This window comes from Trichechus manatus, unplaced genomic scaffold (genome assembly GCF_000243295.1).
Source record: "Trichechus manatus latirostris isolate Lorelei unplaced genomic scaffold, TriManLat1.0 scaffold00047, whole genome shotgun sequence".
Classification (NCBI taxonomy): domain Eukaryota; kingdom Metazoa; phylum Chordata; class Mammalia; order Sirenia; family Trichechidae; genus Trichechus; species Trichechus manatus.
Window position 1 is genome coordinate 13,531,706 of NW_004443983.1, and position 20,080 is coordinate 13,551,785.

Sequence of the window (20,080 nt, forward strand, 5' to 3'; positions counted from 1 at the left end):
TATTTTCACCAAAAAGAAAAAAGGTCAAGAAGGGAGAGGATTGACATGTTGCGGGGTTGTTAACCAATGTCATAAAACAATAAGTGTCCTATTGTTTAATGAGAAACTATTTGTTCTGTAAACCTTCTGAAGTACAATAAAAAAATTTTTTAAAAAAATGGGTACCATCAAAAAAAAATAAAAAATAAAAAAAAGAAAGCAAAGACGTCACTTTGAGGACTAAGGTGCACCCAACCCAAGTCATGGTATTTTCAATCACCTCATATGCATGTGAAAGCTGAACAATGAACAAGGAAGACTGAAGAAGAATTGATGCCTTTGAATTATGGTGTTGGCGAAGAATATTGAATATACGATCAACTACCAGAAGAACAAACAAGAAGTACACCCAGAATGCTCCTTAGAAGCAAGGATGGTGAGACTTCATCTCACATACTTTGGACATGTTATCAGGAGGGACTAGTACCTGCAGAAGGACATCATACTTGGTAAGGTAGAGGGTCAGCAAAAAAGAGGAAGACCTTCAACAAGATGGACTGACACAGCGGCTGCAACAGAGGCTCAAACAAAGCAATGATTGTGAGGATGGCACAGGACCAGGCAGTGTCTCGTTCTGTTGTACATAGGGTTCTTTTGAGTCAGAACCAACTTGACAGCACCTAACAACAACAATTTAGTTTCTACTTGTTTGACCTCTGTGGAAGGCAGAAATACCTGCCCCGTAGTGTACATATCCTAAATAATCCCTGAGACTGTGAATATGATGGATTTTACTAACATTTAAACTTGATTAGGTTATAGCACAGTTGACTTTAACAAAAGGAGATTATCCAGGGTGTGCCTGAGCTAATCAGGTAAACCCTTAATGATAAAATATTTGGATGGACTCTAAAAACTGCGAGTGGCCCTGGCTGACAGTCAGCAAGGAAATGGGGATCTGAGTCCTACAACCACAAGGAACTGAATTCTGGAACAACCAGGACTTTCTAAGAGGACCTTGAGCTCCAGATGAAAATGCAGTTCAGCTGGCACCTTGATTTTAGGCTCACGAGATACTGAGCACAGAACCCCGGCATGCCATGTCCCAGACTTCTTATCTACAGAACTGCCAAGTAATAAATGGATGTTGTTTTCAAACACTAAATTTGTGGTAATTTGTTACGCAGCAATAGAAAACAAATACAAGGTCTCTGAGCACATGCCTCTTAGTGAGTGCTCCTTTACTGAAATTCTGGCATCTGTTCTGTTGGATTTCCTCTTTCCTCTCTTTTGTCATTCCTTAGTTTCTATTTTAAGAGTTACTTGCTCCACCACCTGGTGTTCCCCAATTATCTGGCCTCACATAGGAAGATAAAATAATTTCTCATATTACAGTATCTTTCTGTGTGACCTCTTTCATTTCTTTCAAACAAATGTTGGCTGAACAACAACGTTCCAGACAGTATCCTAGGCTCTTGGGAGCTATCAGTGAACAAAACAGACAAAAATCTCTACCCTTCTATAGTGTTCATAGATGACTCCTAACTCTGTAACAACCAAGACAAATTTGTTTCCTATGGTCCAGATTCAAATGGCCAATTGTTTTTTAGATTTCTCTCCTGAGAACCCCAGAAGTCTCTCACACTTACTATTTTCATTAAATTTAATGTTTTTTTCCTATACTTTCAAATGCATCTATATGCACACCCACCCTTTCCTCCCTCTCTCTCTTCAAGAAAAGGCTTGCCTTCTTTTCAAGGCCAACTCTATCCATCCCATGATGCCTTCCCATTTCTTATAAATCTCACTCCATCAGTTATTCCCTTTAGCCCCTCTTTCATCTGAATCTCTCCCTCTCTACTCATACCTAGTTCTCTTATCTGTAAGCAAAGTCATCTCTCCCATCCTTTACAAATTAAGGAAACCACTTTCTTGATCTTATTTATCCTTCAAGCTACCACCTTTTTACTCTCTTTCCCTGCTTATCCAAAATCCTCAGAGTAGTCTACACTCATCATCTTCTCTTAATAATTATAATTACTTAGTGTATTCTTTCGTATAAGGCAAAGTTTTAGACACTTATCTGCATTTTCTCGTTTAATCCATATAACAAGAAGTAATTATTATTATACCCATTTTACAAATGAGGAAACTGAGAGAGGTGAAGTGACTTGTCTAATGTCTCACAGTTCATAAGAAACACTTAGGGGACTTAAACTCAAATAAACCTTATTTTTAAATGTTCTGAAGCAGTTCCCTCAACTGAAACCTCACCTCTTCACCCCCATTCATTCCTATATCCACTGCAATCTGACCTCCACCACCCACCCCCTCCACTCCACAAAATAAGGTCACTTGTTGTTGTGTGCCATCAAGTTCATTCTAACTTATAGTGACTCTAGGACACAGCAGAACTGCCCCACAGGGTTTCCTAGGCTATAATCTTTATGGGAACAGATAGCCACGTCTTTTCTCCTGCAGAGAGGCTGATGGGTTTGAATTGCTGACCTTTTGGTTACCAGCCAAGCACTTAAACCACTGCACCACCAGGGCTCCTTTTACAGTCACCAACTTCTTAAATTGACAAAAGACAAAAGAGGCATTTCAGTACTTATCTGCCTCTTCACTGAATTTGTTTACTCCTTCATTCTTGCCACTTCAAATAATCTTACTTTTTCCTCTTTCTTTACCCTCTCCCTGCTTTAATTATACTGTCACTCTCAAGTCTCATTCTCCATCTTCAGACTGTCATTCCATACTGCCTACTAATCATCTCTACAAGAATGTTCACAGTAACTCAAACTTAGCATATCCCAAACTGAAATCATTATCTCTGACCTTCTTCTCCTACCCTGATCACTTAGTGACCAGTATGACCTCAGTCACCCAAGCTTATGATAGCCTCCTCCATTCTCACCTATACCTCTCCCTCTCGTTCACTCCACAGTGCTTGTCATTCACTCTTTCCTGTACACTTAACCCCCTAAAGACTATACTCATATTTTTTGCCTTAGATAGAAAAATTTATGTTACAAAATAAAATACAAGCATTAACATCTAGCCAAACCTAAGCTACATATTAATGTTTATATGAACTACCAAATAATTGTGGGTTTTAAGGGCTTCATATTTATAAGCATTCTGTGTTTATTTCAAAGGTGAATGATAGTATAGATTTGTGATTGATTGCTGAAATACAATTGTAAAATAATTAATAGCTTGCCTTCTATTTTTATAACCATTTGTCTTAGTTATCTAGTGCTGCTATAACAGAAATACAAAGAGAAATGGCTTTAACAAAGAGAAATTTATTTCCTCACAGTAAAGTAGGCTAAAAGTCCAAACTCAGCGTCAGTTCTGGGGTAAGGCTTTCTCTCTGTCAGCCTTCTCATCAATCTTCCCTCAGACTAGGAGCTTCTCCGCTCAGGGACCCTGGGTCCAAAGGACACGCTCTGCTCCTGGCACTGTTTTCTTGGTGTATGAGGTCCCCCCTCTCTGCTTGCTTCCCTTTTCTTTTTACCTCTTGAGAGATAAAGGGCGGTGTAGGCCACACTCCACGGAAACTCCCTTTACACTGGATCAGGATGTGACCTGGATCGGATGTGACCTGGATAAGGGTGTTACAATCCCACCCTAACCCTCTTTAACTTGAAATTACAATCACAAAATGGAGGACAACCACACAATACTGGGAATCATGGCCTAACCAAGTTGACACATATTTCTGGGGGACACAATTCAATCCATGACACCAATCTTTCAAAAAAAAAAAGAGGATTTCTGGAATTCTAAAACATAGTGTATCTTGATGGTTTCTAGATTCCATCTGAGAATACCTGTTGATGCGAAGAATTGATGTTCAAGATGTAGGTTTACCTAACAAAGTATTTGCCATTGGTTCTGTTACCACTTAAGGTGGATTCACAAAAATACACTCTGGAACAGAGCAGTCAAAATGTCTCTTCATTTCAAACTCTTTTTTTGGCAGGGGGTGGGTATACAGAGATGCTTCAAGGCAGCCAATTCTTTCTTGCTACCCTAAACAAAACAATCTCTTTTTGCTAATTACTGAAGAATATATACCTTCATAACATTAGGAATAAATAAATATCTTACCTAGGCAAAAAGGCTAAAAAACATACCATGTCTTTTCTCCTTCTCCAGCTTCCTCAGGGACACAAGAGTCTATATTTTGGAATGAATTGTCATCATATAGTCAATGCTCTCGTATGTCTTTAGATGCATTTCTTAATCAGACTAAAGATTATGTAAAATACTTTTAAATTCCTAGAAGAATCATACTGATAACTAATTATAAAGACCCCAGTGATTATTTTGTTGAAGTATTACATATAAAGTCTAATGTATACACATCTCCTCTATTCTCTGGTTTATTTTATAACTTTGGCCACATTTTCTACACCTCTCACCCTTTTCTTTAATAAAAGAGCAAAAATAGTGTTAACACATATACTTGCAAGAGATATGCAATATGAAAATTATACTACTCAGAGCTAGAATAAATCTTTTATCAGAAATTGGAAATTAAGCATCGAAAGCCATAACATAAAATTATACATTTAGCAAAGACAATCTGAAATATATACAGGCACTTTATTTTCTCTGAACATATCTAATGGCTCCAACCCTAACAGCCCTTGAAACAAACTCCTTACAATCTTAGTTTCTATTCTAATGAAAAAGATCAAGTCCTACAATAAATCCCAAGAACTCATCAATTTAACTATTTTCATAAATACTGTTATCACATCATCAAACACTGAAATTCATACACAACTTTAAAAGATTTTGTAACATGGCTGTCAATCATTAGGGGCAAGTGAAGCTCCCGAAGAATTCAACCAGAAACTAGAGGGAGAAGGGGAGGGAGAGTACCATGCTTTCAAAGTATAAATGTTTATGAAGGTAAGATACAGTACTCAGATTTTTAAATATTAGAATCTAACATAATGTCTACTGATGAACTAAGATTCTTCTACCTTTATAAACTTGGTGTCATAGCAAGCTCCTGTGATCTGGGAGCAAGTGCTTTCTAAAACATATAAACAAACAACAACAAAAATAACAATACTACACTGCCAAATTTTTCTACTTCACTAATTGTTTATTTACTCTTTCAGTCAGAATTGCATTCAGCTATGTGACAAAAATATGACTAAAATTGTTATTGTTGTGTGCTGTTGAGTTGATTCCAACTCATAGCTTAACCAAAGAAGAGTTTTTCTCATCAAACAAGAAATTTGTAAAATAATCACTACTGACCAGTCCAGTGCCAGTTACTCAACAAGGACAACAAGAACCTAAGAATATTCCTCCATCTTTAAAAAAAAAAAAAGTCTCTCGACCTAAATTTGCTGACGAGCTACCCTTCAGTCAATACTAATTTTAGTTCAATGAACCTAAAAACTAAGGTTTTAGAATGGATCTTCAATGTGAATGCTGAAGTTATCCCAGATGACTAGGGTGAAAAAAGAGACAGTCAGGGACCACATTCTTTGATGAATAAAAAGGAATGAACGCGAGTTTGAAAGATTTCATCAATGACAAGGAGTAGAAGGTAGTATAACCAAATTCCAGAAGCCTTGGAAACAAAGAGGTTTTCACGTAAGAGTGAAGGAATGATGGTATTAAAGGCAGCATTATGGACCACTTCTCAACACTGGGAGAATGAGCAATCTTCTCTTCAGAGGAAAGTATGCTTACCAGAATGAAATTCCAGAGGGCACAGTGAAAAAGTCTGAGAGGATAGAGCTGCATGAGGCTGGGTTAGGGAAGTGAAAACACAGTAGAGAATGGATCTGCTATATATAACATAGTATAAATATGACATACTACTCGGAGGAGAGAGCAGCAGCACGGGGGACTACAGCTCACCAGAAAAAGACAGACTAGGCCTGCACTGGTCTCATTTCCAAGAACTACAGGTTCTGGTAAAAGTGAAGACTCCTGCCTAAAATCAACTCTCATGGGTCAGTGTGTATTCTATGCTGACAGGAATTCACTGGAAACACTGTAAAATAAATCAGAGATTAAAAACCAAAGAAGTCAGAACAACCCTATGAAAGAAGGAGAATAAAGAGTGACTCCAAGAGAATGCAAAGCCCTCCTATGATCACCTTAAGCATGGAATCACCATATAAGCTGAAATGTGTGACTCTGAATATGTGCTCGTCTAGGTGAGTGTAGTAACATCTAAGTGAACAAACTGATGACAGTAAAAGTTTAAAAGTTTAAAATTACTTTTATAGATTTATCGTAAGTCTAAAAATCTCATTATATTTAGGTCAGCACTAGCTAATAACCAAACAGAAATCACCATGGTTATGTGTGGAAGTTCACAGATGTGAAAGTTGAATAAGTATTCACTTGTTGAATTGTTTTAAAATTTCAAGACTTAGAGTACATCCTTATAGTTAATGCTGTCCTGAGGATAGAGCCTGATAGTCATTAATACAAAAACTCTTATCCCACTTATTCTAAATGAAATTTACACAAAATAGTAATAAAATAAAAATTTTATTCTTTTCTACTTTATTTTGAAAAATATACAGTAGAGCTAATACAAAAGAAAAATATTAATAGATTTAAAATGGTGTTGGTCTGGCATCTGAGTGATAGCATTCCTTCAAAAGAATTTTGTCTGCTACCAGATTCAGAAATCAATTTCTTAAACAAGAAATAAAAAGTATAAAGTTGTTTTACAAAACACAATAATGAAATGTACAAAAGAATAAGAATATTAACACAGAAAAATATAAAATAAGAAGGATCATAAAAGAATATATATCAGAAAATAAAGAATGAAAAAGAAGCAAGATTTTTTTCTAAACTAAAGAAAATCTGAGTTGGTGTGAGTCACTAGCTAGCTGTGTAAGTGACTAATTATACTGGGTTTCAGAGACATTATTATATATAAAATAATAAATTGGACAAGATGACTCCCATAGATTATCCATCCTCTAATATTTTTATAGATTTTTAGGTGGTATAAATGATTTGCATTCAACTACTAAACTAATAGGAAAAAACTTACACACATAAGTAATGATCCTTACACTTATGAATACTACTTACTCCAGGACTCTAATATTTAGAACACCACAACCCAAATACTGAATTTAGTAACATTAAAACAGGAATTGTATGTCTATTACAACTCTCTTCAAATATCAAGAAAAATATACATGAAGCTATATAATCATTAAACATTCTCTTCTGACATTTATCTTTCTTATCTGAAGGCCAGAATTTTTTTTTTTCCTTAGTACAGTGAATCTGGAAGAATGATGACCTAAAATACTGGGGCATTAATTAAGGGACTTGCAGGATGCAGGCAATTACTCTTAAATTGCAAAATAACATGTAAATATAATTCTTTACCAACACAGTAGCTTTAAGATCGGGCTCCATTCTTATTACTCATAAAAATTATGTTATATATTTTAAAATAAAGGAATTAGTTGTCTTCTGTGTTACTAAATTAAACTTTAAGAAGCTATTATAATACTAGTAATAAACTATACAGTTATGTATCCTAATGAAAAGCTTTATCAGGTATTGTCACCAATTATTTAATATCTATGTTCAAGAAAAATATTATCATTTTCCTTTGCTGACAGAAACTAAAAATGAAGTGAAATTGAGCTCACCAGCCACTGGAGAAACTGAAAATTGGAAAACAGAAATCCTAATATCATCAGGTTTAAACCTAAGCAATGCTTCTCCTCAGATATCTAACAAAACTGCACTCTTTCCCCTTCTCATGTACTGGAATAGTAGAAAGCATGTATTTTTCTCAAATCTAAGAGTTGAGTAAAGGGAACAAACGATATAAAGTGGAAATGGAAAACAAGCCACTTTGATTTTTTTAAAGTGGTCTTGGTCTGGCATCTGAGTGATAGTATTCCTTCAAAAGAATTTTATCTACTACCAGATTCAGAAATCAAGAAAAATTATTCTTCCTGTTTGAAGAGGCAACATAGAACACATGACTTCTGGACTCTGAATTTCTGGGCTCTAGCTAAAGCAGACCTGAGACAGACTTTCCCCTTACCTGATCTTTTTTTACTTCTGATGTAGAAGGACCTGCAGCCTCAGTGCTGAGCTTCAAAGAACACTTTTTACAGTGTTGGGAGTCAGAACTAGGCTCCAGCTTATTATCACAATGGAGACATTTATTTTTGTGCTCCATCTCGAATCTTAGATAAGAGATGGTGGACCCACAGAAGTGATCACCATAGACTTTTCTGTCTGAGGTAAAAGCAAGATAGAAGAGGCACAGATCTGGACCTCCTATTTGGTACTATCTCCCCCTGTTGGCACGGAAGTATATCAGTCAGATTTAGATTAAAGGAAAGGATACATCCAACAAATAGTCTTGGTTTACTGAGCAAAAAAGAGAAAACCTTCACGCACTAAGTGAAAATACATTATTTGAGAAATAAATCTTTTTTCTAGTTGATATTTTAAATAAAATAGCTAATATTCTTCCTATATAACATGTAAAAGTCTTTCTATTTTAGGCACTTGGATCTCAAGATCTCTAAGACCAAATTTTCAAGCACTTCTTGAAACAAAAACTTGCAGATAGCTGTGTTAAAAAAACTTTTCTTAATCCAATGCTTTCTTAATTTTATTATTTTCTATTAAGGTATAACTTGACAAAGCTTTATAATTCTCCTGCTTAAAGGAGAAAAAATTAAAACCTAAGTTATGTACAAATTATCTATAGGATCTCAGTAAAAATCCCCTTACAGCCAGTGGGCTTAAAAATTATTTGAAGGCAGCAGCAACAGGTGCACACAATGAGAGTAAGGCAGCAGGCTAAAGCAGCAGTAGGGTATTTGAGATAACTCAAAATCATAAATGTTTAATCTGAAAATCAGACTTCTATTTTGGTAATCTGTTCTATGATAATAAGCACTATTCATGACACTGAAAAAAACCAAAAGTGCCTGAATTTTAGAGTTTACAGACTTAGGGGCAAGCAGGAATTATAGAGGGAGGAAACAGGTGATATACATACATACATACATACATACATACATACACAAACATCATATTTAAATTAGCTAACACATATAATTTCACATATTGAAGTATTTGATGCATGGAAATGCTTAGAACAAACCTACCATGTAGTAAATGTAAGCCAGCAAACTAGTAGTAGTAATAGTCATAGTAGTAGTAGTAGAAGTTATAGTACTGGTGAAGATACTAGAAATAAATGCTATATAATAAAAAAGGGAAATAGGATAAATAATGATAGCAGGGGTAAGGGATAATAAAAGAGCCCATTATAGCTACAGTAGTCAGAAAAGATCACTCATAGGAGTAACATGTAAGCTGAAATGATGAAAAGAAGCCAGTCAGTCATGTGAAGAACAGGGGAAAGAATATTCCAGGGAGAGAAATCAGAAAGTCCCTGTGAGAAGATGTTTGACACACTCAAAATACTCGTTGCCATCAAGTCAATTCCAATTTATAGAGATCCCATGTGCTACAATAGAGTAGAATCAATCCATAGGATTTTCTTGGCTGTAATCTTTATGGACACAGATTGCCAGGCCTTTCTTCCATGGCACCATTGGGTAGGTTCAAACTGTCAACCGTTAGGTTAGTAGTTGAGCACATATCATTTGTGCCATAAATAAAACCTCTGACATGTACCAAGGGCAATAAAAAGACCAAAAATTGCTAGTGTGGTGGATGAGAAGGAGTGGTAGGAGATGATGGGGAAGGTGGAAAGGAACAAGATCATGTAGCACCTTTTAGGCTATGGTAAAAAAAAAAAAAGAAAGAAAGAAAGAATTTTATTCTGGTTACATAGGGATGCTACTGGAGGATCACAAGCAAGAGAAATATAAGATCTCATTTACACATAGAGATCACTCTGCTTACCGTGAAGACAATAAAATGTAGGAAGAACAGAGAGGCTGGCGGAGGTAGTCCAGGCCACAACTTCTGGTGGGTTTTACAAGGGTGAATACAATGGAGATGGTGACAAGAGGTGATGGAGTGATATGAGATTTGAAGAAAAGGGTGGATGCAAAGGTGATTCCCAAGATTTTGGCTTGATCATCAGATTAAAAGTGACACAACTTACTGAAAAGTGAAAGACTATATGAGTTGCAGATTTCAGGGCTTTAAGAAGTAAAATTCAAGGTTATTAGTCCAATTATTTTACTGAATGAAATGAGCAAATTCTTAGCCAATCTTTATAAATGAAGTTCATGTTAAAAGTGTCTTATTCATAAAAATGAACTGTCATACCACTACCTTGTTGTTGTTGACATTAGGTGCTATCGAGCCAGTTCCAACTCATAGTGATCCCATGTACAACAGAACAAAACAAACTTCCATGCCATTCTCACAATCATTGCTATGTCTGAGCCCACTGTTGCAGCCACTGTGTCAATCCATCCCACTGAGCATCTTCTTCTTTTTCCCTGACCCTCTACTTTGCCATGCATGATGTCATTCTCCAGGGACTGGTCCCTCCTGATAACATGTTCAAAGTATGTGAGATGAAGTCCCGCCATCCTTGCTTCTAAGGATCATTCTGGCTGTTCTTCCAAGACAGATTTGTTTGTTCTTTTGGCACTCCATGGTATATAAATATTCTTTGCTAACACCATAATTATAGCATCAATTCTTCTTTAGTCCTCCTTATTTATTGTCCAGCTTTTGAATGCATATGAGGCCACTGAAAATACCATGGCTTGGGTCAGGTGCACGTAGTACTCAAAGTGACTTCTTTGCTTTTTTAACACTTTAAAGAGGTAAAAAGCTACCTTATATGTGATATAATAAAAAAACTAAAATGATACGAATAACTAAAGCATGATTTCTATATATTCAAGAACAATGTTGCAGAATGATGACTTCTGGCTGGCATGTTAAAAATAGAAGGCATTCACATATAAATTTCTAAACTGTATGCGTTTGTTTAATTTTATTTTTAAAACATAAGATGATAAAATGTCTCAATTTCAGAATTTAGTTTTTCTTACACTGAGCTCCAACAGTTGGTAATTTCTTACCACCTTTCCGTATTAGATTATTTAAAAGAACTAAAATATTTTTAAAGCACAATGTAGCCTCCAACATAAAAACACTGGAAAACCACATTCAGGAAGTGGAATGGTAACGTTTTCTTTCATTTTAATTACCACTTATTGAGCTTAGCTATGTGTCAGACATTACTAAAGATTTTACAAACATTATCTCATTTAATTTTTAAATCAAGTCTATGAATTTTTTATACGTTTTTTCTGTAACTTTTTTATAACCAAAATTTACCAACAAGGAAACTTATCTGAGAAAGAATATGTGACTTTGTCCAAGGTCATACTGTTAATAGCATAGAGAGTATCGGAACTAAGGTCTCTGACTACACATCTGTAGGCTTAGCCACAGGCAAGACTGCTTGGATAAAATTTAAACCTTAGCCTCAAAAAATTTTGAGTTTGAATTTGTCAAGTTTCTTAATCTCTTCAAGTTTCAATATCCTCATCTTAAAGGTAAGAATAATAACTCCTTTCTTGCAGGATTGTTTGTCAGTATAAATAATATGATATATATCTAGTACGGTGTCTCACATATTAAAAAAACCAAACCCGTTGCCATCAAGTCGATTCCAACTCAAAGCAACCCTGTGGGACACACTAGAATCACCCCATAGGGTTCCAAGGAGCGGCTGGTGGATTCGAACCGCTGACCTTTTGGTTAGCAGCCAAGCTCTTAACCACTGCACCACCAGGCCTCTGTCTCACATAAAATAAGTAGCAATTAAGAATCAGTTCCTTTCCTTCAGTAATTTTCCTTAAATGACATATTAAAACAACCTAACACACATGACTTAACATTGCCAAATGTTAATGAATCAAACTAACTGTCTCTCAAAGGATGACCTCTCTGGAAATTCTGAATTGTAATAAATACGAAATAAATTTGTTTAGAAGAACCCTCCCTCCAAAATGAAACGTGTTTCATACAATAGCTAAATTTTCAGCACTCTTTAAAAATCTACTTATCTTCAAAAGCTACAGAAAGGTTGATTATATATAAAACAAAAAATAATAATAATGTACATAATTAAGAAAAACCAACTATAAACTAGAAAATAATGAGACATTAATAAGTAAAATATATCATGAAAATTACAAGCAAAAGTTGAACACTATCAATTTCCTTTGATCATCAGGAATATTGTTTAAAAACTGTAACAGGAAACAAGCTTTGAATAACTGCATAGGGATTTTTTTTATAATTTATTTGTTGTTGAGAATATACACAGAACGTACATTAATTCAACAGTTTCTACGTGTACAATTCAGTGACACTGATTACATTCTACAAGTTGTGCCATCACTCTCACCCTCCTTTTCCGAGTTGTTCCTCCCCCATTAACATAAACTCACTGCTCCCTAAGGTTCCTATCCAATCTCTCAAGTTGCTTACGGAGTACTGAGTTTTGGTTCATGGCGATGGAAAATCTCATAGATTAAGGGTAGCGTTGCACAGCCAATCAATGTAACTGCTGTCAGTAAGCTGTACACCTGTTAAAAGTTAAATTAGCAAAAGTTGTGTGATAAATATATTTACAACAACAACAACAAAGAGTAGCTGCTGGAGCTGCTTATGTACAACCAAACACCTCATGGGATTTGGTGCTTTGGTTTGGATGTTTAGGGTCATGGTTTCACGGGACATCCCAGTTAACTGTTCAGTACTTCTGTTCTACCTTCCACAGATGTATAAAAAATTATTTTTTAATATATAAAATCTTTCCAGTATTTTCAAAGAAAATATATGTCATCAGTTTTTAAAAAACAAGCCAGTGGATTTATTAATAAATCCTTCCAGTCTTACAGATCCATTCTCAAACAAGTACAGATAGAATACCTGTAATAGAGAACCTTCCCAGAGAATACAATTATCTACTGCATATCTAAACTTCTGCTGGGAGAAGTAGTACTAAGAGAACTGTTAAAAGCACACTCAGTCCATACATTATTCTAAAAGTCTGATGAATCAATTTATCAGATAGCTGCATTCTTAGGCCCCAAGAGAAGTGATTTTGGTGTTATGGTCTCCACTTCCACTGGGGAATTCGAGATTCTGCAAGAATGGCCTTGTGAATCCCCTTCCTTCATTAGCTATACAAATATCCTGCATTAGCTGTACTGATACTGCCAAGGACACAGTCACTGCAGAGTTCAGTGTTAAAGCCTCCAGTAAGAAATTCTATTAGTACCAAATACAATGAAAAAGCTTTGCTTCCTCTGCAATGTGACATGCTCTCTTTTAAGAGTAAGAGCTATATGACTTTACCACCTTTCTCATTTTGACCTTTGGGAAGCTTACAACCGAAATAATAGCTCTGGCATAGTAACAAGGAGCCCTGGTGACATGGTAGTTAAGCGCTTGGCTGCTAATCGAAAGGTCAGCAGTTTGAATCCACCAGCCACTCAGTGGGAGAAAGATGTGGCAGTCTTCTTCCGTAAAGATTTACAGCCTTGGAAACCCTATCGAGCAGTTCTACTCATCCTATAGGGTCGCTTTGAGTCAGAATTGACTCGATGGCAATGGGTTTGGGAATGGGTAGGCATAGGAACTATACATGCTATGGTCTACACAGTGCTTCCCCAGTCTTTTTATTTTTTTCTTTTGGTGCCATGGAAATGTCATGCCAATGCAGGGTCCCACTTCATTTTATTACAAAACAAATATTATACACTTCTATAGCCATCCATTATATTATTTATTTTCATGCCATTTAATCCTCAAAATGCTGGGGTTTCCAGATCATGAGCACAGATTAGCAAGGTTGACCATATTTCTAAAAGGGACACAATAATAATTCTGCTTACTAGCATCTGTTAGTGATGCCAGCCATGGTTGTGAAATGACCTTACTCACACAGCATGCATACACATACCTCTTAGTGAAAATAAACCAGGTTTTCTGTAAGCAGTTTACAGCTAACTAGGGATCTAGGGGATTCATTCAGGTGTGACATACTACATGGTTAGTGTTTTAGTCATCTAGTGCTGCTATAACAGAAATACCACAATGGCTGGCCTTAACAAAGAGAAATTTATTCTCCAACCATCTAGTAGGCTACAAGTCCAAATTCAGGGCATCGGCTCCAGGAGAAGGCTTTCTCTTCTCGGCTCTGGAGGAAGGTCCTTGTCATCAGTCTTCCCTTGTCTGGGAGCAACTCAGTACAGGAACCTCAGGTCCAAAGGACATGCTCTGCTCCCAGCACTGCTTTTTTGGTGGTATGAAGTCCCCAACTCTCTGCTTGCTTCCCTTTCCTTTTGTCTCTTGTAAGATAAAAGGCGGTACAGGCCACACCCTAGGAAAACTCCCTTTACAATGGATCAGGGATGTAACCTTAGTAAGGGTGTTACACAATCTTACCCTAATCCTCTTTAACATAAAATTACAATCACAAAAAATGGAGGACAACCACACAATACTAGGAATCATGGCCCAGCCAAACTGATACACACATTTTTGGGGGAACATAATTCAATCCATGACAGTTAGGAAAGAAAGCACTGACACAGATTTACTGCTGTCATGACCAGTAAGCCTTTTTTTTTTTAAAAAAAAAAAAAAAATTATCTACTATTCTTTTCATTTTCTTTTTTTTTTTTAAACTCCTTTTCACTGTCTCCCTCATTCTCTGGTAACCAATAAAATCCTCTTTTGTCTAGATGGATTTACCTATTCTAAATATTTCATATAACTGGGATCAGATAAAATTTGTCCTTTTCCATCTGGCTGATTTCACCTAACATAGTGTTTTCAAGGTTCATCCATATAGTGGCAGGTATCAGAACTTCATTTCTCTTTACAGCTGGACACTACTCCATTGTATGTGTATACTACACTTCGTTTCTCCATTCTCCTGTTGATGAGCATTTGGGTTATCTCCAACTTTTAGTTATTATGAATAATGCTGCAAAGAAAACTGGTGTAAATGTGTCTGAGACACTGCTTTTAATTCTTTGGGGTTAAATTCTAAGAGTGGAATTTCTGGGTCATATAGCATATCTATGTTAAACTTTTTTAGGAACCACCAAACTGGTATAGGATCGACATACAGATCAATGGAATAGAATTGAGGATCCCTAGTCTTGATATACTGGTTCTGATTTTATTTTCTATTTACATTTTCCTCAATTTTGTTGTTGTCATTAGCTACCTCATATAGTCTGGGGAATAAGGCAAGAATAGAATGAATGACTAAAGTCACACAAGTACACAAACTAGAAAATATTAAATCTATACCAAAAAAAGCCTTGTAATCTGAAGTTTACATATTCCCAGAGTGCCTAACAACTTAAATGAAGGCCTGATTACCTAGAGTAGGTGACATTATGTTCCCTGCCATTATGTTCCTAGAAGTGGTCATTCTACTGGGAAGCCTTTTTTAGAAGTGATAAAGCAGCAGCTCTTTCTCACTTCCTGCCAATCAGTTTTGATGGACTCAAAGAAAAACTGGAAGGTCACAGAAAGGTTCCCTTGTGTTGTTTTTTAGTGTTTCTGATCACAAATCACACTGGACAGATGCTCAGGAAGAAGTCAAAGCTGTCTCTGTCTTTGGTAAATGGGAAAAAGGCAACATACCCCAAAATCAACATCTCCAAAATATCCAAGAATCCTATAAGGAATAGCAGACATAAAAATTAAATTAAGTTTTTAAATTCCTATGAAAAACAAAAGACCAGTGTAATATCTTATATATCTGCACAAGTTAATCTTTCACCTTAAATGCATGGTATACTTTTCAAAACAGAAACTAATATACTTTATTCCCACCACCCATCTGTCACTCTGTCATACTGTGGTGGCTTGCATGTTGTTATGATGTTGGAAGCTATCCTACCAGTAATTCAAATACCAGCAGGGTCACCCATGGTGGACAGGTTTCAGAGGAGCTTCCAGACTAAGAAAGACTAGAAAGAAAGGCCTGGTGATCTACTTCCAAAAATTAGCTAATGAAAACACTATGGATCACAACAGAATATTGTCCAATATAGTGCTGGAAGATGACCCAATAGGTTGGAAAGCACTCAAAATACACAGCGGCCACAACAATAAACTCGAGCACACCAGTGACTGTACAAATGGCACAGCATCAGACAATGTTTTGTTCTGTTGTATATGGATGGGTTCCCCATGAGTAAGAGCCGACTCAATGGTAACTAACAACAAATGGTTTATTTAATTTCCCAGCACTGTTTTCAAAATTATAATTAGAAGCTGCTAAATGAAAATACCTCTAAATTGGATGCTGTTATCAAATGCTAGAAAGTACACAGACATCAGTTTCTGTTGTAAGTTAAATAGCTAGTGAAGTCAGAATCAACATGTTTGTACATCATATATGTGTGCGTGTATATATATGTATATATATATGTATGTATATGTATATATACACGCACACATATATAATTATTTCTTTGAAATCAAGAGATACTTCATGGATTTTCATTATTATCAAAAGCAATTGGCAAAGAACCTTTCTGATTAAATACATTTTTAATACACTAAGACAATTGCATAAATGAAAGAAAATAATGTACCACACTAGAAAATGCTATCTGATTAAAATATAGAATCTGTTGTTCAATTAATCTTTATTGGATTTAAATTCAGGAATTAAGCCCTGAAAAACATGATCAAATAAGATATGAAATATGATTACAGTTACAGGAAAAAGTCTTCACATAATTCTATTATACACAATGGGAGGTCAAAAAACGGACTTCAATAAGAGTTTTCGTGATGATTGAATTTCATCTTATGTCTTTCAACCATGAGTGAACATAACAGAGTTATCTAGCAATTTTCTTTTCTAATAATACACCTACACTGGGAACTAATAAATGGCAAACAGTATGAATATTTTATAAGTAACAAAACTGAAAAAGACACCATATCAAAAAGTAGAAATATCTGTAATAATTAAACACAGCTAACATAAGCTACATCTAAATATCCACAACATAGAAAACTGAAGTAACTATGAGTATAATGCAAGTCTGTACCCATCCATGTACCACCCTCCACCCCAAAATGCTACAATAAATAATAATATTCCAGATTTGTGTTTAGGGGACTAAATTATTAGGGTAAATGTCCAAGTTTTCCATTTCATTTTTTTTCTTAATCAATACTTCCCAATAAAAACTTTTGGGAATCAACACCTTAATTTGGTGTTATTCAAATAATTACACACCCACTGCCGTCGAGTCAATTCTGACTCATTGCAATCCTATATGACGGAGTGGAACTGCCCCACAGGGTTTCCAAGGAGCAACTGGCGGATTTGAACTGCCGACTTTTTGGTCAACAGGTGAGCTCTTAATCATTGTGCCACCAGGGCTCTAATAATTACATAGAAACAAATTTTCTTAAAATATTATAATTTGGCTCTTAACCTAAGACTTGAATCAAACGGGAGAATTAATTTTACTAAGTATCTGAAACAAAAAACTAAGTTTTGACACCTTTAAGTTAGCTTTGTTCAGTAAATATTTTTATTTTATTTTTCTTTTACTTTTTATTAATATCTAGAACCCTGGACGTTACTATTTTTCTGTATAGCCCTCTTCTCATATTTATGAGTATGAAATATTTTTATTTTAAATTCAAAACACTGCGTAAGTCACTGTCACATATAACCAATGCCTTTTGCCTACAAATTCTTATCTTGTACAATCCTAGTTTTAAAAAATTTAAAAAAAATAAAAGTTCCCAAGCTAATAGTAAAAAATGGAAACCCGGAAATCAGAGAAGGAGGGAAGAAGGAACTGGATTCCATCACAGAAGCTGGGTCAGACAGGGACATGATGGGATAAGGCAGGGAAAGAATAGAGAATGAAAAGCCTTTGTCTCCTGCATTCTTCTCCACCATATCCTTTTTCCTAGTCCCATTTTTTCTTTCTTTTTCCTACCTATTATTTCCATATTTTCTTTTTTCTCTCCTATTTCTTACCTTTCATCCTCCTAACCTTTCTTTACTTCACTCCCTCACATATTTCTTTTGCCACCTTTCTTCTGTCCTCCCTTCTTTATATTTCTCCTTTTCTCTCTTTCTTGATTCTTCCTTAAAGGCCTTAGAGACAAAGGGTTGGGGGTGTTATGGATGTAACTGTATCCCCAAAAACATGTATTACAGTCCTAGCCCCTGTACCTGTGGATGTGATTCTGCTTGGAAATAGGGTTTTCTTTTGTCATGTTATGGAGGTCATACCAAGGCAGGGTGAGTCCTATACCTAATCACTTCTGACTTACAAAAAAAAAAAAAAAAGAATAGACACTTCCCTCTATTTATTGAGAACTTCTCACCACTTCCAGTGCTACCATGCTTGCTCCAACTATCATCTTCTACCACTTGAGTTACTGCAATAGTCTCATTCTTCCATCCTTGCTCCCTTTAAGTATATTCTCAAAACAGCTGCCATAGTAATCCATTTAATTCAAAAGTCAGAGCATATCATTGCTCTGTTATTATCTCCAATCCCCAGTGGCTCCCCATTTCACTCAGAGAAAAGACACAGTCCTTAACTATGGCCCACAAGGTTCCAAGATCTGGTTCCCCATTACTTCTCTAACCTCATTCCCTTTGCAATGGATGCACCTCTAGCTGGAATGCTCTTTCCCGGGAAATACAAATGGCTTGCAAAGGCTGTAAAACAAGAGCACATCTGGACCGTTCAAGGTACAGCAAGGAGGCTGAATGGAGAGAAATGTAAGAATGTAGTCTCTGTTTTCAGTTTTAAAGGGAAAGAGAAGAGCCTTTTTCAATGACTTTATAGGTGGTTCCTAAAAGTGGTCTCCAGGTGACCTACCTTTCATTTGAAGACAACTATACTAGGACTTGCATATTAACAAGAGTAATTATTTGTTTTAGCAAACTGGAATTAATTCTTGTATTCACTTATTGCCTGGACATTACCATTTCAAAGTCTTCATTGGATTACTCTTTCACTTACCATAGATGTAACTGATCGTGCATCTTCTTCATAATTTACTACTGGAGGTGGCTCCTTCCCATCATTTTCTTGCACCTTTTGCTCTAGTAGTTCTTTCTGTGCTGCAAACTTTGACTCAGTGCATCTCAGCTGCTGGATTGACTGTTTCAGCTCTTCAAGTGTCTGTTTTTGGCTCAGCAGAAGCACAATACTAAAAGACAATAAATTAAATACAAATTATTTCAACTTCTTTACAAAATAAAGACAAGTTAAAGGAAACAACATATATGTATATTATGCTTTCATTTTCTTTCATTTTTTTCCTTTTAAGAGTTCTTTGGAAGCATAATATGAACCTGAACAGATATCAAGTCGTCACACTAGTTAAATGTTAGCATTAATGAAATATAAGGAAATGTTTGGAAACAAATGTCAAATGTAAGATGCTTTCAAATATATTATGGCATTCTGGTTGGCTTAATAGTTGGTAACTCTGTTTATGATAGGCAATTCTGATTTCTCAGCGAATTTCTTCAGAGAAAGTTGATTTTTAAAACAATCACTTTCATGAATATAAGTTTTTAAGAACCAGATCTTGGAGAAGATAACCCTCACAATGCATTTAAACTTTCCTGAGGGCACTTTGTTTGCATCTCCAGGAAGGGAGCCAGGGAGAGAGGGAACAAGAAAGGGAGCAATTGGTGGGGGGGGGGGGAGTGCAAAGTAGACAATAGTTTAAGAAAAAAAATTACAATTTCCAAGGTAAGATGGCGTTATGGATTGAACTGTGCCCCCAAAAAACATGTGTTGTAAATCTTAACCCCTATACCTGTGGTTTGGAGCCCTGGTGGCACAGTGGTTAAGTGTTCCGCTGCAAACCAAAAGGTCGGCAGTTGGAATCCACCAGCCACTCCTTGGAAACCCTATGAGGAAGTTCTACTCTGTTCTATAGGGTGGCTATGAGTTGGAATTGACTGGAGGGCAATGTTTTTGTTTTTTTTTTTAAATTATACCTGTTGTTGTAATCCCATTTGGGAATGGGTTTTCTTTATGTTAATGAGACAGTATTTGAGTGTAGGGTGTGT

General features: G+C 35.9%; 1 protein-coding gene across 17 annotated transcripts in view; it reads right to left on the minus strand.

Annotated features, from left to right (window-relative positions):
* The window catches only part of FER (FER tyrosine kinase), a 492,503-nt gene that overhangs the window by 313,478 nt on the left and 158,945 nt on the right, over positions 1-20,080 (minus strand). For 13 of the 17 annotated variants that reach the window (XM_023731992.1, XM_023731994.1, XM_023731996.1 and 10 more), the window contains one exon: positions 19,017-19,206. In XM_023731992.1, coding sequence (XP_023587760.1) covers positions 19,017-19,206 — 190 coding nt within the window. Of the gene's footprint in view, positions 1-4,121; positions 4,165-8,053; positions 10,320-12,443; positions 12,561-15,634; positions 15,677-19,016; positions 19,207-20,080 lie in introns of those variants that run through there. The other 4 variants (XM_023731999.1, XM_023732000.1, XM_023732003.1 and 1 more) reach the window with 4 other exon arrangements.